General features: G+C 52.3%; 1 protein-coding gene across 2 annotated transcripts in view; it reads right to left on the minus strand.

Moving 5' to 3' along the window:
* Positions 1–1,328: 1,328 nt before the first annotated feature.
* The window catches only part of Cplx2 (complexin 2), a 70,323-nt gene continuing 44,263 nt past the window's right edge, over positions 1,329–27,388 (minus strand). The window contains exons 1-4 of one of the 2 annotated variants that reach the window (XM_055595835.1): positions 13,438–13,702; positions 6,080–6,197; positions 5,784–5,959; positions 1,329–5,256 (exon numbers count right to left, since the gene is read on the minus strand). In XM_055595835.1, coding sequence (XP_055451810.1) covers positions 5,059–5,256; positions 5,784–5,959; positions 6,080–6,110 — 405 coding nt within the window. In that variant the 5' untranslated portion in view covers positions 6,111–6,197; positions 13,438–13,702 and the 3' untranslated portion in view covers positions 1,329–5,058. Of the gene's footprint in view, positions 5,257–5,783; positions 5,960–6,079; positions 6,198–13,437; positions 13,703–27,388 lie in introns of those variants that run through there. The other variant, XM_055595836.1, reaches the window with a different exon arrangement.

The raw sequence follows: 27,388 nt of genomic DNA on the forward strand, positions 1-27,388 counted from the left end.
GGCACACAGGACATTCTCCAGCCTACATCCAGGAACTGTGTCCTTCCAGCCACTGTAGGAGCTTGGGAGAGAGCCTTGCCCAGCTGAACCTTCTGATGGGGACCCCAGCCCTGCTTTACACTCTGCTAGCATCCACTGGAAAGCAGGGATTCCAGCTAACTTTGTGCCCCGACTGCTGACCCACAGACACGGGGAAGTAACCCGAGTGTTGGCCTGATGCAGACTGCAGCTGCGGGGGAGATGCGTGTCTCGCGCATTAACGGGAGCGCACAGTGCTAGTCGAGTGCCTGGGCCTGGTACTCAACGATAAGGGCCCGAGTGCAAAACTCGACTTGCTCTTCACAACAGTGGAGGTTAGAATAATTATTATCATCCCATTTCCCTTGTGAGAGGCTGCTCACAGGGGTTAAGTGTCTCGCTCGAGATGGCTCTGCAGAGGCGGCAGCGCCTGTCTGTAAAACGCTCGGGGCTTTTGTTGCAACACAAAGCTTTGTGCTCCGTGTGCTCAGTGACAGGCTCTGCTGGGTCAAGAGACAGACAGCCGTCTTTGTGGCTTTGCAGAGGGTAGCGATGTCAGAGCGAGGGCTTGAGAAGCTTGAGGGTGGGGCCAAGGGTACCAGGAGGGGCAAGGGTAATTTATGCAAATGTGATGTTGGAGTCATCTCACAAGGGGCCATTTTGACAATTTGGATGCTGTGTTTTCTTCCCCCTCCCCTTAGATATATCCCATAGGCAGGCGGAAGGGAATGGCATGTTGATGTTAGATGGACCCTCTAGCTGGGGCTGGGGTTGCCGGGGAAAGGAGAGTTGAGAGGGAAGAGGTAGATCAGTATGTGGGGACAGACCTGTGCATGACAGTGGGGTGTGCTGGGAAGTCAGAGGGAAGGCCTCACTTCTGCCTGGGCTGGGTATGTGGTCTGACTGATGGAGTGAAGGGGGTCTCCTCCTGAGCCGTCAACAAGGTGTGTCCGAGAGGAAGGCTGAGTGCTATTCTCTCTGTGTGCAGCCTCCTGCAGGCCCCCAGGCTCAGCAGGGAGTAGATGCCTCCCCCATGTTTGATTTGCCAGTCTATTGTGTTCATGGTGCTCTCAAGGTGCCACACCCCAAAGAGGGGAGAAGGGCAGTCTGGGATGGGAGGTAGAGAGATCCTGGAACTTGGGCCAGCCCTAAGCTGGGCTGGCGTTGACTTCTGAGGTCATTTCCACAGTGTCCGGGACAAAAGTGTGGGGCACGAAAGAGGATGTTTTGGGGTACCTGAGCTGTTTGTGTTGTTTGTCTGCTGTCACTGGCGGTGCCAACAGGCAGAAGAAGGCAGACAGATAAAGAGCTGCTGTACAAGGTCTTTTTCTTTGTTGTCATGGTTGGTTTTGTACATCTTAGCATTTGCATCATACAAAGGGGGGAGCACAGCCATGGCTTTTGGTCAGGTTCAAGGGGGTGCGGGGGGTAGCCCTCCCCTCCCCCAGATACTGACACATTTAAAGGAAGCAGAGCAACAAGGACAGAGCACAACTATGGGAAAGAGGTTCCCCTACGTGAGCAGGATGGCCCGTCTCACCTGGGTCTCAGCAGGACTCCCCACCCCTGTCCTGCAGCACCTCTGTTCTCTCTCTGGTAAAAAGGGTAGGGCAACAGGAGTGGGGACCAGAGCAGGGGACATTTGCTGGGAGGCGTACCCTTAGACCTGGGAGACGTTCCCCACGGGAGCCAGTCTGACCCCTAAGCCTCCCGGTGCAGACAGGGGCTGGCTAAACCTTAGAAAGATGGAAATAGGAGGTCCACCCTGCTGGCTGCGTGCTGGGTGTTTATGGAGCCGGGAATCCTATGCCATCCTTCCTCTAGCCACAGGTCTTTAGGATGGCTGGTTTGCCCGCCAGCTACCCCATGCATGACGGTTGAAATACTCTGTCTTGTTCCTGCTCTCTCTCTCTCTTTTTCTCTCATATACCTGGCATGGTCTGTGGACCTCTTACTTCCATTGAAGGAGGCACCCGTGAAGCCTTAGTGCTAAGGACTCACTTTCTGGTGCTTTGGGGCTGAAATGGAGGACAGGCACTTGGAAACCCTTTGTGAAACCCTTTCTTCTCTCTGGTGGTGGTTTCCAGGTGCAGGAGCCTGGTGGCTTTTCCCAAGAGCACAAATGTTAGCAGTGTCTTTCTCCGGCCATCTAACACTATATATGTAGCCTCTTTTCAGCGAATCATCTGGACACTGCATTTGTTTATATGTTCATCTGCTCATTCTGTGGGCCACACACACACCTCCTGCTTTAGATACCTCAGGTGAACAAATACCCTTTCCCCTGCTCAAGAGCCCAAGCTTTGTTCTCCCATGAATATGTTGTACATAGCAATCTTTAAGAGTCACCCAGACTATCTCCCTATAGTCTGGGCTGTGTCAGAAACATCAATCATTATATTTCCCTGGGTACCATGTGTACAGAACCAGGTATGTACCAAGTAGAATTTCTCTTGCCCCAACGACCACTTCCAAAAAAACCTTAAAATCTGCTGCCTGGGCATGGAAAGGAGGCTTAAATCTAGATTAAGCCAGCCCAGCCTAGAGGGCACTGAGTGGGGCTGAAAAGCCCTGAGCCCATCTGGGTACCCAGAGGAGGCATGGAAACCACCGAGGACACCGTTGAAGGGTCTGGAGTCTCTCAGGCCCAGTGAGTTCTCACATGGCTGGGTTCTCTTGCTTTTCTGCAGCTCCCTGGTCTCCACTACCTATTTGGTGCTCTGTGCCCCACCATCACCTTTGAGGTCTAAGGGTCCCTGTCAAGGGTTAGGCCTTTCTCATCACTGGTATCCATCCCTGTCTTCAAATGGGGGTCACTCTCAGGGTCTAGGGAGGCCTGGGGCCCCTGGACTGGTCCCTGCCTGTCTCTGGCCCAAGACCCCAAGGCTCTTGAGAATGACCATCCTGCCCAGGATGAAAAACAGAAACAAGCAGACAACAGGGGTGCAAGATGGCTCCCCAGCACAGACATAGACACAAACAATGGCCCCCGTGGGATGACACAGGGGCCTAAGAGGGTCGGGGTGGGGGGAAGGGTAAGTCCCGGGAGCTGGAGCTGCCAAGGCCCTGCTCCTTAGAGAAGGGACAGACCAGGGGACTTTTCTGGTTCCCTAAACATACGGATTGTTTAGTCTCGTCTTTAAAGTATTGCGGTCTAACTGATATGGCTTTAACTATTGGAAACGGACAGGGAAGACACATGTCTTTCCTGAAATAAAAGTGTAAGTCCACTAAAATGAAAAACCTGCAGAATGCAAACTGGGGCCAGTGTGACAGGGACTCCAGGGGTGGGCAAGCCGCCCCCCTCCTAGGCCCCTGCTTTTGGGATAGGCCCTGGCGGGGGCCCAGCATGGCTTCCTGGGGCACTGCCTGGGTCTGTCCCAGTAGCATTCTGAGGACCTCAGGTAGGAAACCCCCAAGGGTGGGGGGACTCTAGGCCAAGGGTAAGATCTCTGTCAGATGTGGCCGTCTGTGACGAGTGGTCTCAGGGTTGGGAGGAGGCATCTTCTCTGGTTCAAGCACACAACCGCCTGCTTTAGACCCACACACATGAACACCGTCTTAGCCCATCTGACAGTTCTCTCAAACACACATTTCTGCATCTAACATGTAACTGTCACTCTCGACATACATGCCATTTTGAAAATACATGCATATACAAGCTCACACATGCAATCTTCAAGCACATGAGATGGCTAGCACACACTGAGAACGTAACTGAAATCCAGGCATAGACCACACCCCACAAACACAGATACAAAGAGTACATCGTATGGACAACCTCTAACAGAGGTGTGAAGGCTGGCACACACATGCGATCTCAACACACATGGAACCCTAACCCTACATGATGCATGATGGGTCTGCCGTACATTATCTGGCGTGTGGGGGCTCACACATTCATCCTTCATTTGTACCTCCCCCTCTGTCCCTACTCCATTTCTATACAAGTCACAGAGCAGGAAGCCTTGACAAGGTGGGGTGTGAGGACAGATGCCATACATCCCAGAAGAGAGCTCAGTCTTGGTCAGTGGGATGAATGGACAGTCTCATGAGGTGGGAATTGGCTTCTCCCAACTGTTTGGGGCTTTGGCCAAGAAGGGTCCTCCTGTGGACAATGGGGACTTGGAAGCACATGAACAGGACATGGAGGGTGGAGGGGTGGATAGGAATGGGGGCAGTCTGGCTGTACCAATGTGGGGTCCCACGGCACAGACCATCACTGCCCGATGGCTCCAAGTATTTTCTGGGGGCCCGGGCAGCCCCTTGGCTGGGCAAACTGGGGCCTAGCCTGGCAGTGGGCTCCCAGGACCTAAGTCAGATGGGGGAGGAGAAGGGGTTGCCCTGCCCTGGGCTCCTCCACAGGTGTGCTAAGTCCAAAGAGGATCCATTTGGAGGGAGCAGCTTGGCAGGGGCCATGCTTCTTCAGGTCGGGTTGGGGAGAGGTGTGCTCCTGGTAAGTGGCACGAGGAAGAAGGAAGAGGACGGCCCAAGCCTCCCACCCAGGCTCTAACCTGGCCAGACCTAGCTAGAGCAGCTCAGGGCTGTGCTGTCCAGGACAGGCTTGCTCTGAGCAACCTTCCTGGAGCCAGGCCACTCAGTGCCTCTGCCCTGACCTGGACTCCCAACTGGGGGTTCAGAGGCCAAAGGTCAGCATGCTGGGCAGGGCTGGAATGTGTCATTACTTTGGCTGGCTGGGGACGGTGGTCCTCCTGGCAGTGGGGAGCATGAAGGAATGTATGGGGGTTACCGCACTAACATGGACCATGGGCTTCTGGAGGGGCGCCCAGTGCCTTTGGCTCTGGGTTCAATGCTCCCTGCTGGAATAAAGCTGTCTTAATTTTTTTTCCAAGCTATGTGGGAATGAAACAGGACTAGAAACCCTGGGATGAAGGGAGTGTAAAGGCGCGGAGGGGAGGGGTCCCTGGCTAGGGAAAGGGGGCAGAGGCTAACTGAGGTTTTCCCTTTTGGAAGTAAAAAGAAAAGAAAGACTAACAACAACGGAAAGAAGTCATAAGGTGGGTGGGGCAGGCGGAGGCGTTACTTCTTGAACATGTCCTGCAGCGGCCCGGGCAGGTATTTGAGCACTGTGTCTAAGATGCTCTCCTCCTCCTCCTCCTCCTCATCCCCACAGCCGGCAGGGATGGCCTTTTTGGGTCGGGTCAGGCTTCCCTCGCAGGGCTGTTCCATGGCTGCCTTCTCCTCTGCTTCCTTCTCTTCTTTCTTCTTCAGCCCATACTGGGGAAGAGAGGGACAGAGAGGGGCGTGAGGTCAGGGAGGGGAGGGGAGAGGGTTGCCTAGTGTCTCCTCAGCACTTTTAAACTCTGCAGAAAGAACGGGGAGCAGACCCCAGGCCTTAGCAGGTGGTTAATATCAAAGAACATGACTCAGCTTCTTTTAAAATTCCCACTTGCTGTAACACTCCGGGCCCCTTTGAAAAAGTTCTGAACGTGTAATGTCTCCCTATGTTTTGAGGCACTCCCTATGTTGTGACGCAGCTGGCTGGCTGATGGAAGGCTGCTTGTGCTTCGCAGAATGGTGCTACTAGACACTAAATGAACGGCGAAGGGGGATTGATGCCCCGCAGCGGGCGCTGCTTTTCCTCTGTGCTTACTTAGTTACTGCACCGTCTCTGAGGGCCTCTTCCGAAGACTCTCATTTTCCTGATGAGAGTGAGGCTGGGGGGCGGGGGGAGGCGGGGAACCTGGTCTAGGGTGAGATCTGGGCTACAGGGGACTCAGAGGCGGGCTCGCACGGGTGCCGACCTTGTCTCGGATCTGCTGCCGGACTTTCTCGCGCTCGGCCTCCATGCGGGCGTGTTTGGCTTTGCGCTCCTCCTCCTGTTGCCGCAGGGCCTCCTGTCGTTCCTCCTCCTTCTTCTGTGCGTCTGGGTCCTTCTCCTCCTCTCCCCCCAGCATCTTCCCCATGTCCTTGGTGGCCCCTACAGAGAGAGGCAGCGGGCAGGGGAGGAAGAGGGTGTGGTCGGTTGGGAAGGGAAGGCGGTGGGTTGAGGCTCGGTTTCTCCTGGGTCAAGGGTGCGTGGGGAGGGTGGCGGGCTCACCTCCGAGGGCTTGCTTCATGACGAAGTCCATGCTGCAGGCGTTGCTCAGTGCTCCCTAGCCCCTGGCTGAATGTGCATTCAGTTCTCCTGCTGCTCTGCCCTTGGGAAAGGAGCCCACCTGCAAAAGAGGAGGGAGGGTCAGACGGAAGCTCTCTTCTCAGGCAGGGTGGGTGAGCCTCGCCAGTGGCAGCCTTTTCTTGTCTGGACAGGGCACGGCCAGCTAAGGATAAGGCTCAATGCCCTGTATTTGCTGAGAGTGTATTATGGGCCAGGCATGGATCAGCAGTTACACAGCTTCTGGTCCCCATTTAAGGTCTTTTATTTTTAAAAACAGGATTTATTTACTTTTATTTTTTGTATCTGAGTGTTTTGCCCTCATGGAGCTATGTGCGTCGTGTGTGTGCAGTGCCTGTGGAATCCAGCAGAGGGCGTGAGAGCTCCTGGGATTGACATTACAGATGGTTGTGAGCCACCATGCGGGCGCTGACCTAGAACCTAGGTCTTACGCTGAAGTAGTGTACACGCCAAACCTCCGAGAATCTCTCCAGCCTGGCTTCCTTTTACAGCCTTCCTTTTGAACCTTTTTTTTTTTTTTTTGCTTGAAGCCAGGAGGATTGAAATGAGACTGGAATTTGGGCTTGGAAGAGTTGTCTGTCATGTGATCTTTAATTCACTGTCTTTCATGTGACCTTCAGCAAATGAAACCCCTTCCTTACGCTCTCAGTTTCCTCTTCCTAAAACGGAAGTGGCAGGGCCAGAGCTACTGTGGAGAACAGGAAGGAGCAAGGCTGGGCCATTGGTTCCACTCACCAAGCAAATGAACATGTGCTCATGGCTCCACAAAATCAGTGGTGCATGAAAAAAAAAAAAAAAAGTATAGCTAGCATGAATGGGAAGCTCTCCAGACTTCAGAAATTAGACAAGTAGAGAAATAACATTTATTGTTGTAGCATATTGTAGCATATAAGGTTTGCATTTTATAGCTTAATGTTGATTTTTATTTTAAATTATACATGAGGGCATTGGGGTTATTATCACCTCAGAGCTTGTGGGCTTTACAAAGTGAGGTCCTTGCAGGCCCTCTGCTAACCCTACTTCTCTATCCTCCTTCCTAAATTACTGATTTTCAGTTTTTATTATTTTTTTTATTGGTTTTTCTTTTTGTCTCAGAAGATTTTCTCCAAATAAAGTCATAATTGGAATGCATATGGATAAGACAACCCAATGGTGATGGAGGCGCTTTCAGACTGAGCACAGGGCCTCCTTCTGGAGCGGCTCGCCTCTGAGAGGAGGTCCCAAAGCTCTAATTTACAGGTCTCCTATTTTCATTTGCACTGATTTTTGAAAGTATGTTTTAAAATGCTTTTTTTTAAAACACACACACACACACACACACACACACACACACACACACGGCCTGTTACCTAAGGCGTCAAAGCCCCTGGCACTGAAGTTACACCTGGTTGTGAGTCACCCTGTGGGTGCTGGGATTGGACCTTGGTCCTCTGCTATGGCAGCTCTTAGGCCCGAGCTACCTCTCCAGCCTGAGCTATACCGCTTCTTTAACAGACAGGGCTGCTTCCCGACTTCCCTGTCTGTGCAGCTGCGTTCGAACTGTCCCAAATGCCGTGTGAGCTGGAAGTTAACTGGGACTAGGCCTCCTCCAGCCCCAGGGCCTTTTATCTCTTATCAACTGCAAGTGTCTGTTACTTTCTAGGAAGAAAAGACGGTTCTGGGAAATGATGACAGAGAGTTCTGCCAGGCTGATTTTTGCAACCAAGTCAAGTTCAAGGTCACAGGCTACTCACTGATGGATATTCCTCATTTCTTTCCGAATGAGAAATCATTAGCAGACTGTGAGCTTTTCATAATGAGGATCCAAGAATGTATCTACAGGATTAGATCAGTTAATGGAATCTTTTTGGTGAAGAAAAATCATAACGTACTAGATGAAAAAGTTTCTCAAGGGTTTTGGTACCAGCCATAACCGGTTAAACGTTCTAGACCGGGGCTGAGTCTGGTAACGATTCAGCTTGTACCAAATTGGGCCGTGCTAGTGATCTCTGTGCTGATATTTAAAGGGAAAAAATGTGGATCAAATGTGGGAGGAGTAGGGGGAAGTAATACAAATGGCAGTCATTGCTGACTGCATATGGGACCACATTAGCCCAAAATGGACACAGGCATCCCAGTAAAGGCAAGAGAACCCACCCTGGCCCGGAACCTGAGTCTGAAGGTTGCTCAGCTCTGTGGAGAAGTTTCCCATTGATTTTAGACCTCAGGAGAAGACTTAATTTCTAAGAACGGGAAATGAACAGAGAGCGAATGGAGTGATTTTAGGAACTCTGGCGTTTCTACGCAGTGTTTACACAGAGCTCACAGGATTGCCAGGTGGTAGTGGGAGACACGGGACTCTAATTTGAGATGATTCAAACTGGAAAGCAGGACACCTGGGCCAGGCTTGGCTCCATCCCTGACTTGCTGCACGACTCGGGACAGACTCTTCTGGGACCAGATGCTCTTCCACAGCTCTCCCCAGTGCTCCTGGTGAAGCTGCGCTGCCATGACCTATGCCCCCAACCCTTCCCTTCTTTGTTCTGTAACTCAGTTCTTCCCTCTTCTCTCATCTCCCCTACCTCCCCTCACTCTGTTCTTCCTCCCACTCCTTCTCTGCTGTCTGTCCTCATCCTCCCTTTTCCTTATTGCCTCACGTTCTGCTTGCTTCCCTGACTCTGGCCTCAGCCCCTGCTTCTGCTTCTTCTGTGAACCTCCCCTCAGTGGGGCTTCTTCTGGCTAGAGGCTTTGTTGATCACTGACATCACTGACATCTAGATCTCTTATCTGGAATTCAGATCCCATAGCAAGGATTAGTTGAGAACCTACTACGTGTTAGCATCTTGGACACTGAAGATGTGACAGTGAACTCAGAGAGGCACCGCTGTGCCCTCACACACATTACATTCTGAGGTGTCTGTGTGTGCATGCCTGTGGGGAAATGCACGAAAAGTAAGTCCAGAGATGCATTCATGTTCTGTTGACACCACTCAAACGCAACAGGCCATCTGTCAGTCATCACATTCACCCATTGCTCCAGCAGTGGTCATGACGGCTACCCACTTCCCTCATTGAATCTTCAGAAGGCATCGACTCAAGGACTAAATCTTCTCAGTGTCTCCATCTCTATTACTCCCAGTGGGTCCTAAGTAATCCTTGGATCTACCCCCAAATCCTGTTGTCTAATCTTAGTGTCGCCTGTTTAGCCATTAGGCAGTTTCCTTACTCATATGACTGAGATAGTCCTGAGTGACTTCTGAGGCCCAACCTGTTCCTTACTCCTGCTTTTTTTTTTTTTTTTTAGTTTTAATCTTAAAAAAATGTTTTTAAAATTTATTCTTCTCTCATATATCACATCCTGACTGCAGTTGCACCTCTCCCCAGATGGCTCCTTTCCCCTTTTTTCTTCAGAAAAGGGCAGGCCTCCCAGGGATACCAGCCAAACATGGCATATCAAGTTACAATAAGACTTGGCATATAACTCCCCTCATAGTAAGGCTGAACAAGACAATCCAGCAGGAGGAAAAGGAAATCATGGAAAAGAGTCAGAGACAGCCCCCACAGGCGCTGTTAGGAGTCCTACGAGAATACCAAGCTTACAGCGGATGTGCTCAGGACCTAGGTCAGACCCAGATGGGCTCCCTGGTTGTCAGGTCAGTCTCTGTAAGCCCCTGGGAGCCTTGCTTAGTTGATTCCTGGTGGAAATGTCCTTGACCCCTCTGACTCCTCCAATCAGAGACTTCCACAGGAGTCTCTAATGTTTGGCTGTGCCATCCAGGCCTCTTGACAGGAGACTTCCTCCAGGTCAGGCATGCTGTTGAAGGGGTGCTTTCTTCCAGTGAGGCAGCTCTTTAAACCTGAGTCTTTTCTATAAAAGAGGGGCTGCACGGCCAATCTGAAGGTTAGAAATCATCTGCAGGATGTGTTTGCCACGTGACAGGTGCTCAGTTAATGAAAGCTATTATTAAAGTGATTAATGATGGCTATTCACACACCTGCAGCCTCCCCTCTCCTGGCCCAGTGGAACTCCCTCATCCCGGATGAAGCCAGTCTAGATTTTTCTCTCTGTACCTCTTCCTTTAGCTTTTCATCAGCATGCCTTTCTTAGTCCTTACATCTTTCCATCTTTCCTGTCCTTTCGCTGTCTCTTCAGTCTTCTCCCCTTTTTAACCCTTTCCTTGAACTGTGCGCTTCTTTGCCTCACTGCCCTTGAGTGTGCCAGAGTCTGCGCTCTGTGCTGCTTCCTCAGCTCCTGGTGAGCTGCTCCGGAGGCCTGCTGTCCTAGTACACAGCCCTGAAGCTACCCTAATCAGCGTGGCCAGGAGAGCATTGCTTAGGGGGGTGTCCACAGCCCTCTGCTGCCACCGCCTCTCTCCTCCGTAGCCCTTGATGCTGATCAGTACCCTCCCCCTAATTCCAGCCTTCCCAGATCTGAATTCCATGACACAGCACTCTTGTGGGTTCCATTCTCCTCAGACAGGTCCTTTTCCCTCTTCTTTGCTCATTCCCTCTCCAGGCAAACTCCCCCTTCGCCTTCCTCTGCTCCTCCCATGGAAACCTCCTGTCTGTGCCTGCTGATTTAGGATCCTTAGTTAGCACACGCATGCACGCCAAAGCCCGCACATTTTTAACCCTCTGCTGTATGCCGTTACACACGTTTCCAGTTCAGTCTCTGGAAGATGAATCCCACCCTTGCTGGGCTCCCATCTTGTCCACTGGGGTACCTTGTTACACCAATGACTTTCACCAACGACTCCAGCCAGCGTTTCTCATGGCACACACTCCCTCACTTGCTCCCCCTGTGTTCTCTGAGCACCTACTGCCCAACAGGCACCGTGGAAGACGTCGAGGGCATCCCCAACACCAGTTCTCACAGCTCTCAGATAACCGGGGAGGGGAGGAGTTGCACGGCGGAACACACAAGGACCTGCTGAGAACGATTGGGCTAGGGGCACAGAGAAGAATTCCGGACACTGCTCACCCACCTCGCCCCTCCCACCGCATGACGCCTTGGTTCATGGCTCTCACCTGTCTTCCACATGACCCTCAGATTCATTTCCCTAAAAGGCAGATCTGCTCATGCAAAGCCACAAGCCTGCACCGGCTTCCCGTGGCCCTGTCAAGCCTACCACGGTCTGCTCTAACCCTGCAGCCTCTCACCGGCTGCCATTCTTTGCTTCTCATTTCTCATCTCTCGCACTTTGCTGTGTTTTAACCAGACCCCCACGACGTCATTTCCACCCACATCGGGGCAGGGTGATCCGGGCACACTATCCCCACAGCCTGAGGGCCGCTTAGCCTCATTCCTGCTGGCTCGCATCTCGGCACTACTACTTATTAAAAGCTCTTGAGTACTTAATGTTTTCTCATGTGTAAAATGGAGACAGTCGATGCCCTGTGCGAGGCCTGCTGCTAGCACTGAAGTTATGCAAATCAGGTGTCTAAGCCAGTGTCTGGCATGTCGTAAGCATCCCCGTTGTCACCATAACCACCCACAACAGCTGCAGCCTTAACTTCCTGAGACCCTTTGCCAACACTCTATGCAATTACAGTTCTCCTTGACAAGATGGGATGGATTCTTGCTTTCCCGAGACATCAGGCACTTTCTAGGACAGTTACGCTGCCTCTTATTCATGTTCTAGCTGCCTGGGTATCTTTCTTTGTTATCACAGGAGCTTCTCTGTTACCTCTATCTTATTTGGGGAATCCCTGCAGGGTATCCTCAGCATGCTTGCTCGGTGGAACTTAATGTCGTGTGCAAGGGCTCAAAGCATGAGCCTGCACGTCCGACTCGGAACCTCTTGGACACTGTGCGTGAGCGTGTGTGTGCCCGTGTGCCTGCAGCTGCCACCCATGGTGGCACTGCGAGGGAGAAGGCCTGCGGATTGCGTGCAGGTGAGGATTTGGGCCTCACCGCCAGGAGGCGCTCCTCAGCGGCGCTGCGGAAAGCTGCCGTCTGTTTCCCTGTTTCCTGCGCGGGAAGGGTGCTGGTTGGGGGTGGAGGCTGTGGCTGCTGGTGGGGTGTTGGACTGGGGAGAAGGGGCGCTCGGGGGGGGGGTAGGCTGATGCAAATGTTTCCATGCTGGGGACTCAGGGCAGGCCCTCACCTTCCCTCCAGATCCCCACCCATACACATTACTGCTCTCAGTCTCAGCCAAAAGGCTGCCAAGGCACCACCTACCTGCTCCAGCTCGGTGGAGTCCGAGGGACCCGGCCCCTCCCTCTGACAAGCACACAGGAGCACCTGCAGTGTTTGTCTTTGCGGCTGTTTTTTTTTTTTTTTTTTTTTTTTTTTTTTTTTTTAATGATTCAGGTACGGGCTACATTCACAACTCAGTTCAACACTCAGTTTCTTTTCGCAAGAGACTGCGCGCTAATGGAAGTGGCCACGACAGAGGACGTCCCCCTACTCCCCCATCCTACGCCCCTAGAAGCTAGGCGTCCTGGGGGTGGGGAAGGAGAAGGGGGAGACAAGGATGGGCAAGGGTAAGGGATAGCTCGTCTGGGTCACCAAAGTGGCGAGGGCTTCCCCCCACAGAGGAAGGGCAAGCTTCCAGGCGCCGCTCCCAGGGCCCTCATGGAGGCAAGCACTCGCGACAGCTCTGCCTTGGGCTTTCAGTTGGCTCGACCCCTTCCTCCATCACACACCTCTCAATTCTGAGCCCCAGCCTGCTCTTAAACTTTTCTGGGGAGGGGACGAGCCTGTGACCTCCGCCCCCCCCATCCCCCGCATGGGCTCGCGCTGCCCCAACAGCGTTCTTGCGGGAAGAGGACAAATAGTCCCTCTGCCCCCCACCGACGTGGGCACTCCTTCCTCCACCTGGCCTCTGGCACCCTCGGCTTCCCTCGGGAACCGAACTCTAGCGTCAGGGCGGCTCTCTGCTTCTGGAGCAGGGGGCCTGGGAGGGCTTCAGAGGTAGCCACACCTGGAAGTAGCTGAGGACCCCGTCTCCCACCCCAGCCTTGCGGGCTCGAAGTTGTTCTCCGGGTCCACACTTGAGCCTCCGCACTCGGGGCGGTCCGGGCTCCCCGAGCCCTACTGTCCCCAGCTCTGGGTGCCCGCCCGCCCACACATCTGCCCTCCGGGTGCCTGCAGCACCCGCCCTCCCTCCGGCCTCCGCGAGGAGCTGTCCCTTCAGCACCACGCCGAGAAGGCAGGGGCTGCCGTCCCCAGGGCAGCGCCCCGCGGTCTTGGGGAGCCCCTCACGGTCACACTGCCCGGCTTCCCCGCTCTCCCCAGGCCAGAGCGGTTCCCTGTTGCCCCCATCCCAGCTCCGCCTCCCCGGCCCGCGGCCAGCACCGACCTGGTGGTCCCAGCAACCGTCTAAGCCACTGCAGGGCTCCGGCTGACTCCAGCAGGCGGTGCCGTGTGCTCAGCTTGCTCGCGCCGCCGCCTGGTGTAACTCCGCCGGGCGAGCTGGGGCCGTGGCTGCTGCCGCGGGCGGATACCGAAGGCGCCCTCCAATCACGCCCCTCAGCCAGGCCCTGACGCCGTACAGCTTCTCTTCCAGAAGGGAAATTCAAAACCTCTCCCTTCTCCCCCTCTCTCCCTCTCTTCTCTCTCCCTCTCTTCCTTCTCCCTCCCTTTCTTCCCCCTCTCTCCCTTCTCCCTCCCTCTTCCCCTTCTCTTTTCCTCTCCCCTCTCTCCCCTCCTTTTCCTCTTGCTGCCTCCTCCCCCTCCTCCCCCCTCTTCCTTTTCTCCTTTCCCCTCTTTTTATTCTCTCAGCCTTCCCCTTCCTCCTTTTTCTGTTCCTTTTCTTGTCTACTGTGATTCCTTTTGCAGATAGCCCCGATGATTTGCCTTCAGCTAGGCTTCTTTCCAAACTCCTCTGTTTTCAAGCTCCAAGAACCTCAAGCCAGCAGCTTTGGAGGGGTGATAGGGGCAATAGTGAAAGAGCAGACACCAAAGGATTACCTCCTCAGAAAAAGCTCTCCTTGGCTCTTCTGGGCACACGATGATAGACACATTCCCCTTGAGGTACCCACTTCCCTAAAGGAACCCCAGTCTCCGTCACTCCCTTTCTCTGCTTGTGTCTTGCCCGTGAGCAGCTTCTGAACTGGGCAGTTTACTCTCAGATCATTTCTGCAGTTTGCAACTGTAGTGCCAGCTACACACTTGCTCCAGAGCCATTGGTGTGCATGATGAGGAAGGCCCTCCTAGAGGCTAAGGGACTCTCTGCTCTGGACCCAGAAGCAAAAGACTGCTGCAGAATTGCAGGGGGAACCTTAGGAGAGCTGCAGAATTGCAGGGGGAACCTTAGGCGAGCAGCTCCTGGTCCTCTGTAGATCTGTTATCCTCTGAAGAAGATATAGCTTGTGCTAATGTTATTCTATAAGGTTATCCTTTCCCCCCCAAGCCCAGAGAAGACAACGGATGCCCACGACAGAGGAACATCTACCCCATCTCAGTCTTGCCTTCTCTCTCTCCTCATGAGCCTTTTCATTCTGCTGTCTAGTCTATTGCTTCTCACCCCCTTCCTTTAATCCAGGCTGAGGTGCAGGAAATGGCTCCAGGGAGGTCCTTGTTCCTGGCCTTTGGAAACTGTGCAGGGGCTCATGCTTCCATCAGAGTTAGGTCAGAGTGGAGAGGGCTTCTCTCCCAGGAGGGAGAGCTGCAGGAGAGCAGGGAAGGAAGGAGGGGTTCAGAGCAGATGCCTCAAAGTGAGGGAGCCTTACAGATCAGGCAGCCTCGGTGTACAGACCCTGCCTCCCTGCAGAGCCACCTGTGTGGGGCTCACCTATCCAGCCCTTTTGGCTGGGTGCTTTGGGCAACAGTAGAGTTCTCTGGTTAGCACTGTTGAGGCATCAGCTTAGCACACTCACTATTTCCCTGTGATTTCCTAAGGTGACCTAAAGAATGTGTGTGTGTGTGTGTGTGCACGCGCTCCTGTTTGATTAGAGTGGCTTAGACTTGCCACTAATGCCCGAGGGGAGTTCTAAGCCAAGAGATCTGACATTTTGTCATTCTGAGAGCATCGATCCCCACCCTCCTCTCTTCTGTAAGTTCTTCAGCAGCATGCCTGAGTGGGGCCTGTGCCAGCGCTGCTCTGGCTACAACTGGGGCTTGCTTGGCCTTTGACATAGACATTGATCCAGCTAGGGTCAAAATCCGACTTAGGCTCCAGGAAAAGAGCGAGCTCAGTCCTGAGTGCTACGTTCTAAGATGGATCTGGATATTGCTCTTGATAAGATGCTAGCCTAGGGATGCAGAGGTGGAAGGGTTTGTGAAAGGCTTACCCTCAGGACAGAACTGGGGGGACACAAGACCCGGAAGGGCTGATGAGTCTTGCTTTGTTGGAATGGACTCAGTTTAACAGTTGGCAAAGTGGATGCTAAGGTATGCTTGCTGAGTGGATAAATAACCATTGCAAAGAGACCAGAGCTACAGTTTTTTTTTTTTTTTAATTTTTTTAAATCTTTGCTTGTGGTGACTTTAGGGCAATGGGGAAGGTAAGGAGAGGCAGACAGAAGCTCTAAGAGGAAGACCCAGATCTCAGCTGGGGCTGTCCTTCCATGCTGTGCTTCCTGACTGGAGGCCATTAGCTGCAGCTGAATAAGAGGGCCACCCCAGCAGCAGTTACATTTGAATCCAAGCCTTTTGTGAACCTATTAAAAATCCTCATTATCTGACAGGAACTGAGCCTCCTTGCAGAAATCTTACTGATGGGCAGAAATTCAGCTCAGTCAGGTTTGGGTGGCTTTGTCCTGTTGGTCAGTTAGGGGTAAGTCACAGAGCTACCGGTCACTTTCCATGGACAGGAAGAGGTGGGAGAGGAGTTCTCTCTCCCTGGTCAGTGTGAACAGCCTAGACATGGTTTCCTCATCTTTTGTTATTACTTAAGACAAGTGGCTGACTGTTCCAGATATTCCCCTAATGATGATGATGCCACTAACCTCAGCAACGATCTACGCTCCCAAAGGACCTGAGGTGCCAACTTTGGGGCTTTTATGTAAATCATCTTTCTCATTTAATTTCTACAAACGCTCACTGTCAAGATGCAGACACTGAAGCCCAGTGGGAGAAAGTGAGTCTTGAGTGGAGCCAGGGTTCCAGCTGATCTGGGACTGGGCTCCACTGGCCTCTTTTCACTTTGGGATGCTTATCTTGTGACATGTTCGAACATGCCACAGCCTGTGCAAGTGGAACTCTTGCAGCATGTATATGTATTATAGTAGATATTATATACATGCAGACATCACTGGCATTTGTAGTCATTTCTATTTTCTAACACACATACACACATTTACTCTCAGATCAGCGCACTCATGTCATGCAGACTGCAGTATTTCCTTCCCCTCCTGGCTGTCTAATCCAGCTCACCATGAATGAGCATGAACATAGAAAGGGCAAGCAGGCAGTGTCTGGTCTTTACAGAGTGGGGAAAGCAGGAAAGGGAGCCAGGCTTGGAAAGGTTCGAAATGGTGTGGCTATGCCTTGGATGTTCACTGGGAAGCCAATTAGGAAAGCCAGGGCCTGGACTTCCACGGGACTGAGGAGCAGTGCGTGGGGAATGACAGCTGTCACAGACTGCCAATGTGCCCATCAGTGAGAATGGCTTCCAGAGAGTGCTCGTCCAAAGGTCAGCTCATTTCTCCCTGCCATCACCTCGTCCCAGCCACTCTCTGGATGACACGAGGAAGTGGCAGATCTGCTCTGAACTGGAGCTTTGCTGGCTGCCTCTCACCTCCGCTGGCAGGGACTGGGTGCAGGGAGCCCTGAGCTGCCCACGTCCTGTGGTTCTAGCTAGAGCCTGCGGGGGCAGCACTGGCCTTGGTTTGGGGGGAGTGGCCTGGTGCACAGGGAAAGGTTCCTCTGGTGACTACCTTCCTTCTTGTCAGCATCAATGGCCAGGGTATGATGTGAGCCTTCCAGTCCATCTCTGTCAACATGGAACGCCGTGGCGTGAAGGCAAACTTGTCCTTGTGTAATGGCATACCTGTGCGCATGGCCAGTGTGAGACCGGACAGCATCCACGCAGGGTGCCCGTGCCATTATTGTTGTATCATACGGCTTGTGTCAGTCTCACTGTTTGGTGGTGAGTCCCTCCTGTGCTGTTAAGAACCAGTGTGATTCCCTTTACAGCAGAGTGTGTCAGTGGTCCCATGAAGGGCGCTGGTGTGAGGCAAGGGTACACATACAATTGTGTGGGCCGTCTGCCAGGGGGCCCAGTGTACATCGATTGTGCCAGATTCAAAGGTTCTAAGGATGTACCTCTGTTTCTGGTTATTAAGGTTGCTCTCGAGCAGAGGTGGCCCGGGTGTCAGGTCCTGGGGCACTCTCAGCAGGGAGGGGCACACGTTGCTGTGGCTGTGTGGGGGCAGTAGAAGTATACCCGGGTCACGTGCAGATGCACACAGGTACAGCCAGAAGCTTGTCCTGACCACTGTGAAAACACGAAGACTACACTGCTGGAGGTGAGGAGCCCTCCTTTCCACTTCCTTCCCACCATAACGGCCATAGCTCCTGCCCGCTTGGAAAGGAGAAAGGCTCTGAGAATCCTACAGTTTCCACTTTAGTATTCCAGAAAGTTCCTAGATGTTACTTCTGCACCCTGACTCACTGGTGACACATGGGTATGTCTGTGGAAGTTCTCTAGGGATCCTTTCTCATCCCCAGAGCCTTGTCTCGGATTCTGCACCTCCCCCCTCCTCATCCGCCTACCAGTTTCTCCTGGGTCCTGCATGCCCTTTATCCATGCCCATCTCCTCATCCAGGCAGCCATTAGCCTGTCAAAGCAGCCTGTTCAGCCCACGCACTGTGCCCTGGGGCACCCCTGCACAGAGGCTCCCCCTCATCCGGAGCGCTCCAGAAACCTTGCATTTTTGTGTCTGTTTGCCTGTCTGCAGCTGGGGTGGAGATTCTTCCTGCTCTTGTTGCAGGTTCTCTCTCAAGCTCCTGTTGTGACTTCTGTCCCCTCACTTCTACCCTCAGCTCTTCTACCCTTCAACCCTTCTGGGCATGGTCAACTGTCCCTGTCCTCTGATGACCTCAGCTGAGCATGCTCTATCAGCCCCTCTATCCTTCTATCCAGACTTCCCCTCCATCCAGGCTGCCATGACCTGACTCTTGCCTTGCTCTTGCACAGTGGGTGCCTCTGGAGGATCTCCTTCTTGATGGTTCTCCACCTTGTAGGCTCTCGGTCTCTTCCCGTCCCTGCAAAGGACCTGCTCAAAGCAGTCCTGACACCACAGAAGGCTCCCTTTCAGTTCATGGAAACAGCATACAAAGCAGAAGTCCCCGAGAGGATTTAAGCCTCAGGACTCTAGGTACTCCTGGAGGCTGCACGTCTAGCCTGCTCCTTCTCAGAGGAGACAGAGTCTGGGACATGTTCTCAAATACCCTGCAGATTCTCAGGCTTTGTCCCATGTGGAGCAAAGCAGGTTCTGGCCTGGGAGCCCCAGAACTGCATCTTTTACTGGCTCCCCAGGAGCTTCCGACCCACACACTGGCTGGAAAGCCCTGGTCTTGAGCCCATAGAATCTGAGAATGCTGTGATTCTGTACCTGATTGTATGCAAAATAAAATAAAATAAAATAAAATATCATGGAGTCACAGAACGTTTTAGGATTAACAGAGGTTTTGCTCACTCATCTAATGCCAGTCTTCTGTCCTACAGGTCTGAGTCTAAGACTGGAGCTGGAGGCTCTCCATCTGGGAGGAACTTTGGCTTTCCAGGCTCCTTGCTCGATTTTCTGTGGAAAGCCCCTCCTCCATCTCTTGAAGGACTGTTGTCACATGCCACTTGTATTTGTGAGGACCCGGGGTCTCCCTACTGGGGCAAAGGCAACTGGCAGGGCACAGAGTAGGTGAGCAGAAAATGATGTCTCTGTCCAGTTAGGAGCAGCATGTGCTGGCCCGCAGACAGATCCTGCTTGTAGACAAGATGAGCTAGCGAGGACGTTATTGCTGTTTTATTACAGCAAGAGATAGCAAGGCTCACGGATAGATGATATTAAGCTCTTGGGCCTCTGGCCAGGAGATGAGAGAATGTGTGGAGGGCCTCGGCAGGCTTTTTTCTGAGCCTGATGGAGGGGAAGAGCACACGTGTTTAGGAGACAGGACGGCAGAAGGTAGTCACGCATGCATCAGAAGTTAATAACACTCAGTGGTGGAACGCTTGTCCCGTGCACAGATGGCCCCAAGTTCAGTCTGGAGAACCACATAAAAAGGGGGAACCAGCAATGAAAAGACTGATCATTTTCTGTATTTGTACACTTGGGAAAATGGGGCCGGAAAAGGGAAGAGCTTCTCTCAAGGTCACACAGCAAGTTCGATCACCTTTGAATTCCTAGGTAGCTGTTTCTTTGTAGGTGTAAGTCAGCACCCAGCCAGACCTTTCCTAAAGGCCCCCTTTAGAGCAGCTGCTGTTTTGGGGCAGTGGAGATGCTGGCTCTTTCAGCGTGCTTGTGTTCATTTATCAAACATGGACGGAGAGCCAGCTTCTTCCCGAATTGCTCTCCCTCCTTAGCTTCACGCCAAGAGATACACACATGCTCTGATTCACACTTTCAAGGTCCTTTCGCTCCCAAACTCTTTGACGTGAGCGGCGGAGAGATGCAAACAGTCCACGCTATTACAACACGCAAAGTCCCGTCCTAGTGGAGAGGGAGCTGGAGGGGAGAAGGAAACACACAGCTTGCCAGCCAGATGGAACTGAAGGCTCCAAGCAGGGCAGAGACACGAGCTATGGTGCTCCTGGCTGCAAAGGCTCTAGGGTTTTCGAATATTCTCCAGTGCTTCTCCCAAGAGGAGACAGAATGGTTCTGTTGTAGAGAGGTGTGGGAGGGCTTTCTCTTACCCTCTGGCCTTCCTGTCTATGTGACTGAGTACTGAGTATGAGTACTGAGGGTTAGTTTCCTCATCAGTACAATGGGAGAGCCATCTTTACCTGCCAGCATAGTGGACAGAGCTTGGCTTTGAAAAATGACACCCCACTCCCTGGAGCACCAGCCTCTTTCAGCTATCAGCAAATACTTAGGGCTCTTTTCTGGAGTCTGGGACAGTGTGGCCATTAGGCACAGCCTACTTTTATGACCTTCTTTGGCCAGGAATTCTGCCTTTAAATCCTCTACGGTTTAAGTGGGGATGAGAAAGAAAAGAACAGAATGCTAAGGTAAGTAGAGTAACCCCTCTTCTTCCCTTTTACTGGCTTCCTCTCCAAATACAGGACACAGAGATGCAGAACTCCCTAGAGGGAGCCGCCCGAAGGAAGTGCAGTGGGGCTCAACAACAGGAGGAATTTTCCACACACAAATTTAGAAATGGCTGTTTCTGCTTCTCTGAAACTTCCAGCTGTTTCTTTCTGGTAAAAAAAAAAAAAAAAATAACCAAGACCAAAACAAAACCCAAAATAAACCCAAATTCCTTTTATTTGGCAAGCAAAGGTCTTAGGAAGACATAGCCAGAAAAAAAGCTTAAAGGTGTTACAGGCGGCAAAGGGGATTCTGTTCCTAGGCATCTCAGTGGGGCAGGAGACGTGCAGCCTCTAAGTGACTGGATCGCTGTTGCTGCGCTTCAGTAGCTTAAATGCCATCACCTCCACTTTACCCTCCGTTAGCGATATTCGGGTGCAGAGAGGCTAAACACTGTGGCTGGGCACCTCAGCTAAGAAATGTCAGCATCCGCATTTGAAGTTGGTACGCGATTATAGTTGGTCCTGTCCTTGGGGAGGAGCTGGGTAGTTATCTGGAGGGCCAACGGCTGTACAGCTGCAGGGCCAATGGTCCTTGGGTTTGGGGGACTCTGATGGGACATCCTGGGGACCTGTCACAGACTGTTCCTTACAGGCACTAGCTATTTCAGGTCTGAAGTAGGTCAAGCGATGGGAACTATAGGTCAAGGCTCCAGAAGGCTGCCCTGAGGACTTAGACGAGACCCTCCCCTCCCTAGCAGGCCTCCACTGACTTCCGCCCAAGCCCCAACCTCCTACCTCTGTTCTTGCCTGCTAATGTTCTTTCTAACTGGCTTTTGGATCTGTGGGAGAATGGTGCTTATAGAATATACATCTGACTGCATCCCTCAAGGCACATGGTGGCCACGGCTTCTTTTACCACCCAGCACCCACTCCTCCCTCATGTGCCGTCAGCTTTGGAGAAGCCATCTGTGTAGCGGGTCCTCAGTATCCATGGGGGAATCAGTTCCAGGACCCCCGTGGATACCAGCATTCTTGGATGCTTGAGTGTCTTGTATAAAACAGTGCAGTATTTATATAACGTGGTGTGTGCTTCACAGCCTGGATGACCATGAATGCTAATTTGTTGGCTCAGGCGCTACAATTCAGGTGGAACACAGAGGCCTTCCAAATCTACTCCAGCTCCACTGAGCTACATTCCAAAATCTTTGGGAAAATATTACCTCTGTACTGAAGATACACGAGCTTTTCTTTTACATTACACCTTGAGCGAAACAGGACAATGGACTTCCCACAGTGTTTATACCACGTTAGACATTGTAAATAACCTAGAGATGTTTTCCGGTTTATGTTTGTTTATTTTTAAAGACAGGATCTCTTGGAGCACAAGATGGCCTGGAACTCACTATGTAGCCAAAAACTGGCTTGAAGTTCTTTCCCTCATAGCGTCTCATCTGTGTGCAGGGTTCAGCTATGCACCCTCATGCCTGGCTTACGGAAGACTGCATCTTTGGACCTCCATGTCTTTTCGGGGGGTGGATCCTGGAACCAATCCCCTATGTATACCAGGGGGTACTCTAAGAGCATGTGTGAAATGCCAGAGTCTTTTCTGGGTCTGGGAAACACCCGGGAAAGCATTACAAACTTCTGACTCTTCAGTAGGGGAGCTTGGCACAGGGCTGGGGTAATTCCCAGGGCGATAGGGCTGTGGCAGATGGAGAAAAGGGGCAGCTTTGTGTCTTTGGGCACAGAGCTTTCCCGTTCAGGGCAGGGTCCTGGGAAGAATTTGCTTGGTGAATGAATAGGGACCATCCCCGGACACCCAGCAATGGCCCTCAGCCCTCCTCTGTGATGTCACCAGGGCTCTTCCGAAACTCTTTGTTGGTGATTTAGTCTCCGTTTTCAGACTACATCTCTTCCCGGGGCAGAGGTGGGGTGGCGGTTATGTAAGTAACATCTCTGGGTGAGCAGGCCTCACCTCTTCTGATGGGAGCTGAACAAAGCAATGTTCTCTTTACTCCCCAATGCTGCTCATTCCTGCCTCAGCCAGCGGCAGGACAGCCTGCTGCCCGGGGTTGACTTTGATCAAGGCTCCCCTGTCTTGGTTTTTCAGTCTTCACTCTCCCGCTCCCTCCACAGGCCCATCATCAGCCCTTTGATCAGCTCTGTGACTTTCCACTGTGCCTTGGCTGGCTCCATTAGGATGGCGAAACCTCCTCTGGTTCCTGTCACTCTCATGCTTGGACGCCATCTCTGATTCACTATTGCCTGCAGCATCGAGTCCAAATCCATGAGTCCTGGGTAGCCTTCAGCCCCCTCCCCAACCTGTACACCGTGGCTCTGCTCCCAGATACTACTCCTATGATGTCTGTTTCCTCTCTTAACATTTCCGTCCACTCGTTTGCTCCATTGGATGTTGGAAGCTGGAGGACACCGAACGTGTCTTGCTTTCTCAGCTGTAAGCCTGCCCTTTGGCTGGTGGCCAGTGACTGTTCCCAGAATGCACGGAGCACAATGTGGTGTCATGCTACTCTCATGGGGTTGTAGTAGCTTGCTGTGGCCTGGGGGACCTGTAGACACAGGTCCTGAGTGAGTAGGAAGTTCTGGGACCCTCATCATGCTGCACTCGCCCACACACATACCCTCTCTGGATGTCTCCCATACTTGAAGCCACAGTGGTGTTCTGTCCTTGGGGTATTTTGGGTATCATTTGCCGTGGGGACAGCACAGTTTTGGCCTGTCCATCAGGAGTCTATTTGGAGTACCCCGGTCATTATTATCTGGGTGGAGATGATTTCATGCTTCACCTCTGTGGAGGGCATCTGACTCAGAACTGGCTTAGTTAGAGCGCTAGGTGTCTACCTGGCCTCAGGGACAGCCCCACATGGCAACTGACACCAGGCTGGTAAGAATCAGCTTTGGGTATGAGCTGTGGGCTTTGCAGGGCCAAGGCTCTAGGTATTTTGACCACTTTTAGAGGTGCCCACCCGAGGGCAACACTAGCACAGAGAAGCCAAGGGCTTTGAGAAGGGCAGAAGGTGAATCCCTGATGCCCCATGACACTGTGAGGAGCCACATCCCTTTCAGCACCTCTGCTCATGTGGTCAGGGATGACAGCCACTAAACACTACCTTACGCTGTGGCATTGTGGTGGCTCCTGTCTTTGGGGTTGTGCATTTCCTTCTTCAGAGTGGGCTGCTATGGAATACTTCCGAGTTGGAAAAAGGAGCCAGGCACAAATTGCCATGTGGCCTATCACAGCATGACCCTACGCTCCCAGAACTCAAGGTCAAGAAGGAGCTTATAATTCAAGTTCCAACTCAAAGCTGTGTCTGAGTCACAACTTTGTATCCATAGATCCCATCTCCTATCGTCAAGTCTGAAGACACTGAAGACACTCGAAGCGGTCACAGAGCTTTGTCTGTGGCCCATCCACCTCCCCTTAACCCCGCAGTGCTTTAGCTTTGTTGAGTGGGTACCATTGCTCCTGGAGACTTTTCTGAGTTTAGTTTGCCAGTTGCAGATACACTCTCCCTGCCCTCCCTGCCCCCAGAGCAGTGTTTGGTGTGGGGCTGCGTAGAAAAGAAGGCGGGGACTTTTTCCAGGGTCCTCCCTAGTGGCAGTGAAGCTTTCTCAGAATGGGGATCACTTCAGCTCTATCCCAGAGCTGTCTCTTCAAGCATCTTGCTGGGCCTTTGACCTCTTTTTGTTTTTGATTTATTTGAAAGAATTCTTATTCTTGGCTGTATAGTCTTTCCCAAGGTGGCTTCTAGAGTATTTTTTTGGACTGTGTAATTTTGAGGTCTCTCTTCTCTAAGTTGGTCTTGTGGTTCCAAGGCATCAGTTTTAAAAACCTTTGTCCTGGGACTGGAGAGATGGCTCAGAGGTTAACACTGACTGCTCTTCCTGAGGACCTGAATTCAATTCCCAGTACCCACATGGCAACTCACAACTGTCTGTAATTCTAAGATCTGACACTATCACACAAATGTACATGCAGATTTTAAAATAAAATAATTTCCCCAAAGGTTCAGCAATCCTAGCTTGTTGCTTTGTTTTGTATGGGGCTGTGCAGGGGACTCGCAGTGGTTCCGGCAGCTCATGGAGCCCCCAGTCTTAGCATGTGACTTTCGGGGAAGGCATCAGGATGTCACCAAGTCTTTCACTTCGCACGTGTTCTTTCCACGCTGCTTTGGGTAGAGGAGGCTGTGCCCTGTGGCCCCTAGTGTGTAGATTCTAGTTGGGTTTTATAAAAATGTATTGGCAAGGATTAGAGGCAGAGGATAGAGTGAGGTTAGAGCATTCTTTGGCTGAAATTCACAGCTCCTGCTGAGTGGTTGTTTGTTGTACAAGCAAGTCTGCCATGAGTGCACGGCTGAATTAGCTTGTTCTAAGTTCCAAGTTTTCTGATCCCCCTCTCCCCCTTAGGTCAGTTCTTTTAGCAAGTGGCTGTTTTCAGAGACCCAAAGGCTTCTCCTAGGATTCTGCACAGACTCTGCCACTACTGGGGAAACCAAGGCCCACAGTTGTTTGGGTCCTATCCTGGCCTCATTGATAAAGACTACGAACAAACTCCCCTCCTGTCCCCTTGGCTGGGCTCTGGGCAGAGCAGGCCTCACATGGTCACCATCTCTTTCCCTGGCACGACTGACTCCCTTTGTAAATAAGGAAACTGAGGACTTGGTGAGGTCTCTCCATCACTGCTCACCCCAGGACCCCCCCCCCCCCCCGCCCCACTGCATGCAGCAGCCCACACAGCATCCTGTAAATAACTGCATGTTCCCAACACCTCTCCCTCTTCTCCTTGGAAACCTGTTCTGCCTTTGGACTTGGGCTGTCAGATTTCCCTGCTCTGCACAGAGCAGAGCACGGCAGGCGCCAGGCACTCGGGCTGCACTGTGCAGGGCGTAGAGCCGGGAACTGGCTTTGGCCGCCACCAGCTGCCTGATCTTTGTCACATCACTGTACCTTTCTGAGCCTTAGGTTTCTGGTTTAGAATGCAAGGATATAATAGCTGATGTCTGCGGTGGAGATTAAACGGGGACCGTCACACTCAGTACTAGGCTGAGTGCGCGTAGTAGGGGGTCACTGAAAACAAGTCTCACACACACTGTCACGTGCGGCAGCCTTGTGGGATAAATGCTATCGGTAGGCAGATTTTTGGATAAAGAAAAAGGGAGGGAGAGGGTGGGAAACTGGCCAAGGTGACACTGCTCGAAGGTGCCAGAAAGATTTGCGTCGGGGCCTTCTGTCCTTTTGAATGGAGATGGGTTCATTACACGGCTGCGTGCAAGATGTCCCAGGAGACTGCCCAGGACTGCTTACACTGCCTAGTCTGTGGCTGAGCTGTGGTTTGAGAACGCTTTGCCCAAGTTCCTGAAAAGGAAATTTAATCTCCCGTCGCAGCTCTGCTTGGGAGGTGTTCAAGCAGTGTGTGGAGCCCTCACTCTGGGTGAATGCCTTCCTCCTGTGGGCGAGTCCTCTCTCTGTCAGGCCTGATTAGTCACTGGGAAGAATGTTGTTCCAAAGAGTTTGTCTCTTTCTCATGGGCTCACTCGTCCTTACACCTTCAGCTTCAAGTGGAAGTGGCGCAAGGCTGCCACTACAAACAGAGCAGATCTTAGTACCGCGCCCTAGGGCGTCCTCACCAGAGCAACCCTCCATCATTACAGACCATCCACTCCAAGGCAGCCACTCACGGCAGCAGACAACAGGCAGACCACTGTGGTGGGCACAGGCTGGCTCGTTTGGCCCTCAGAGAGCCTCAGCATTCCCTTTGGGCAGCTGCGCCTCCCCATTCCCTCATGCTGTCTAGACAGGGTTGACTCCCTCCCGCCTCATGTTCTAGGCATTGCCATGGAACCCAGGCATTTGATTTCAGTTTCATATAGGGTTGGACATGTGACTGAGAGGCTAGTGAGACACAATCCTTGGACTTAGGGATATTTGAAAAGTTCTCATATTTGGCATTGCTGAGCCAGGAGAGTGAGATGGAGAGCTGCAGAACCACATTGGGGAGTGGGGGAGCCTGCTCATGAGGAAGGCCAGGCTAGGTGTGAGCAGAGCTGGCAGGGAGCAGACCTGGGGACACAGGACAAGCTGCTGTGTCAAGCTTTTCTGAAGTCCAGTCCACTTCTCATATTTGCCATCACTTGAACCAATACTACTCCTTTCCTTTGAAGCCATTTTAGCTCCTTTCTCTACCAACTGCATATAAAATAGACCTGGCTGGCATTGTGCTCTGTGTGCCATTGTTTGTTATTCTACTTAAGCCAATGAGGCGGCTAATATGTCTGTTACGTGGAAAACAGAACAGGGCTAAGAGACAAGGGTCAAGTTAGCTGAGGAGTCATGGGAAGGCTGGGACTAGATTCCAGGCGTTCTGACTCCAGTCTCCAGACATTCTAGCACTCTCTCATGGTTGCAGGTCTGCTGATGCCTGTTCAGTGCTGAGAATGGCCTCTCTTCAACACCATGGCAGCAGGCTGGTTTACTCACCCCTTTTTGGTACTGGGGATGCAGCTGCAGTTTGGCTGTGTGCTGCCAACATGCCAGCTCCCATCCAGCCCCTCACTTTCTACTTCCTCAGGGGAGACGCTTTTGCTAGCCACACCTCCTGACCAAACTGTGTCCTGGAAGGTATTATTGCAGCCTTACGCTTGCCTGCCTGCTCTCTCTCTCTCTTTCAAGACAGGGTTTCTCTGTGTTGCCCTGGCTGTTCTGTAACTCACTCTGTAGACCAGGCTGGCCTCGAGTCCCAGAGTTGCCTGTCTCTGCCTCTCAAGTGCTGGGATGAAAGGTGTGTACCGCCACTGCTCAGCTCAGCCCCCTAATGTTTTTCTTGGCTTGACTGGACCTCAATAATTACGTGGTCCAGGTTTAGCTCTTGTGTGGGGGAGCACAGGGGGCAGTGATGACGTGGTCTGGCCCTTGTTGGCCCAGTGCCTGGCCTGTGGTGGCTGTTTGCACGGCCTTGCTCCAGCACTGTTTCACACATCTGTGAGAAAGTGTGCTGGATTGTTTGACTCTGCAGAATTCCCTCCTGCCCGGGTGAAGATGGCACAGCAGGTAGAGGGACTTGCTACCAAAGCCTGGAGCCGTGAACACAATCCTCAGAGCACAT

Source organism: Psammomys obesus, unplaced genomic scaffold (genome assembly GCF_907164565.1).
Source record: "Psammomys obesus unplaced genomic scaffold, mPsaObe1.curated_primary_1811, whole genome shotgun sequence".
NCBI classification, from domain to species: domain Eukaryota; kingdom Metazoa; phylum Chordata; class Mammalia; order Rodentia; family Muridae; genus Psammomys; species Psammomys obesus.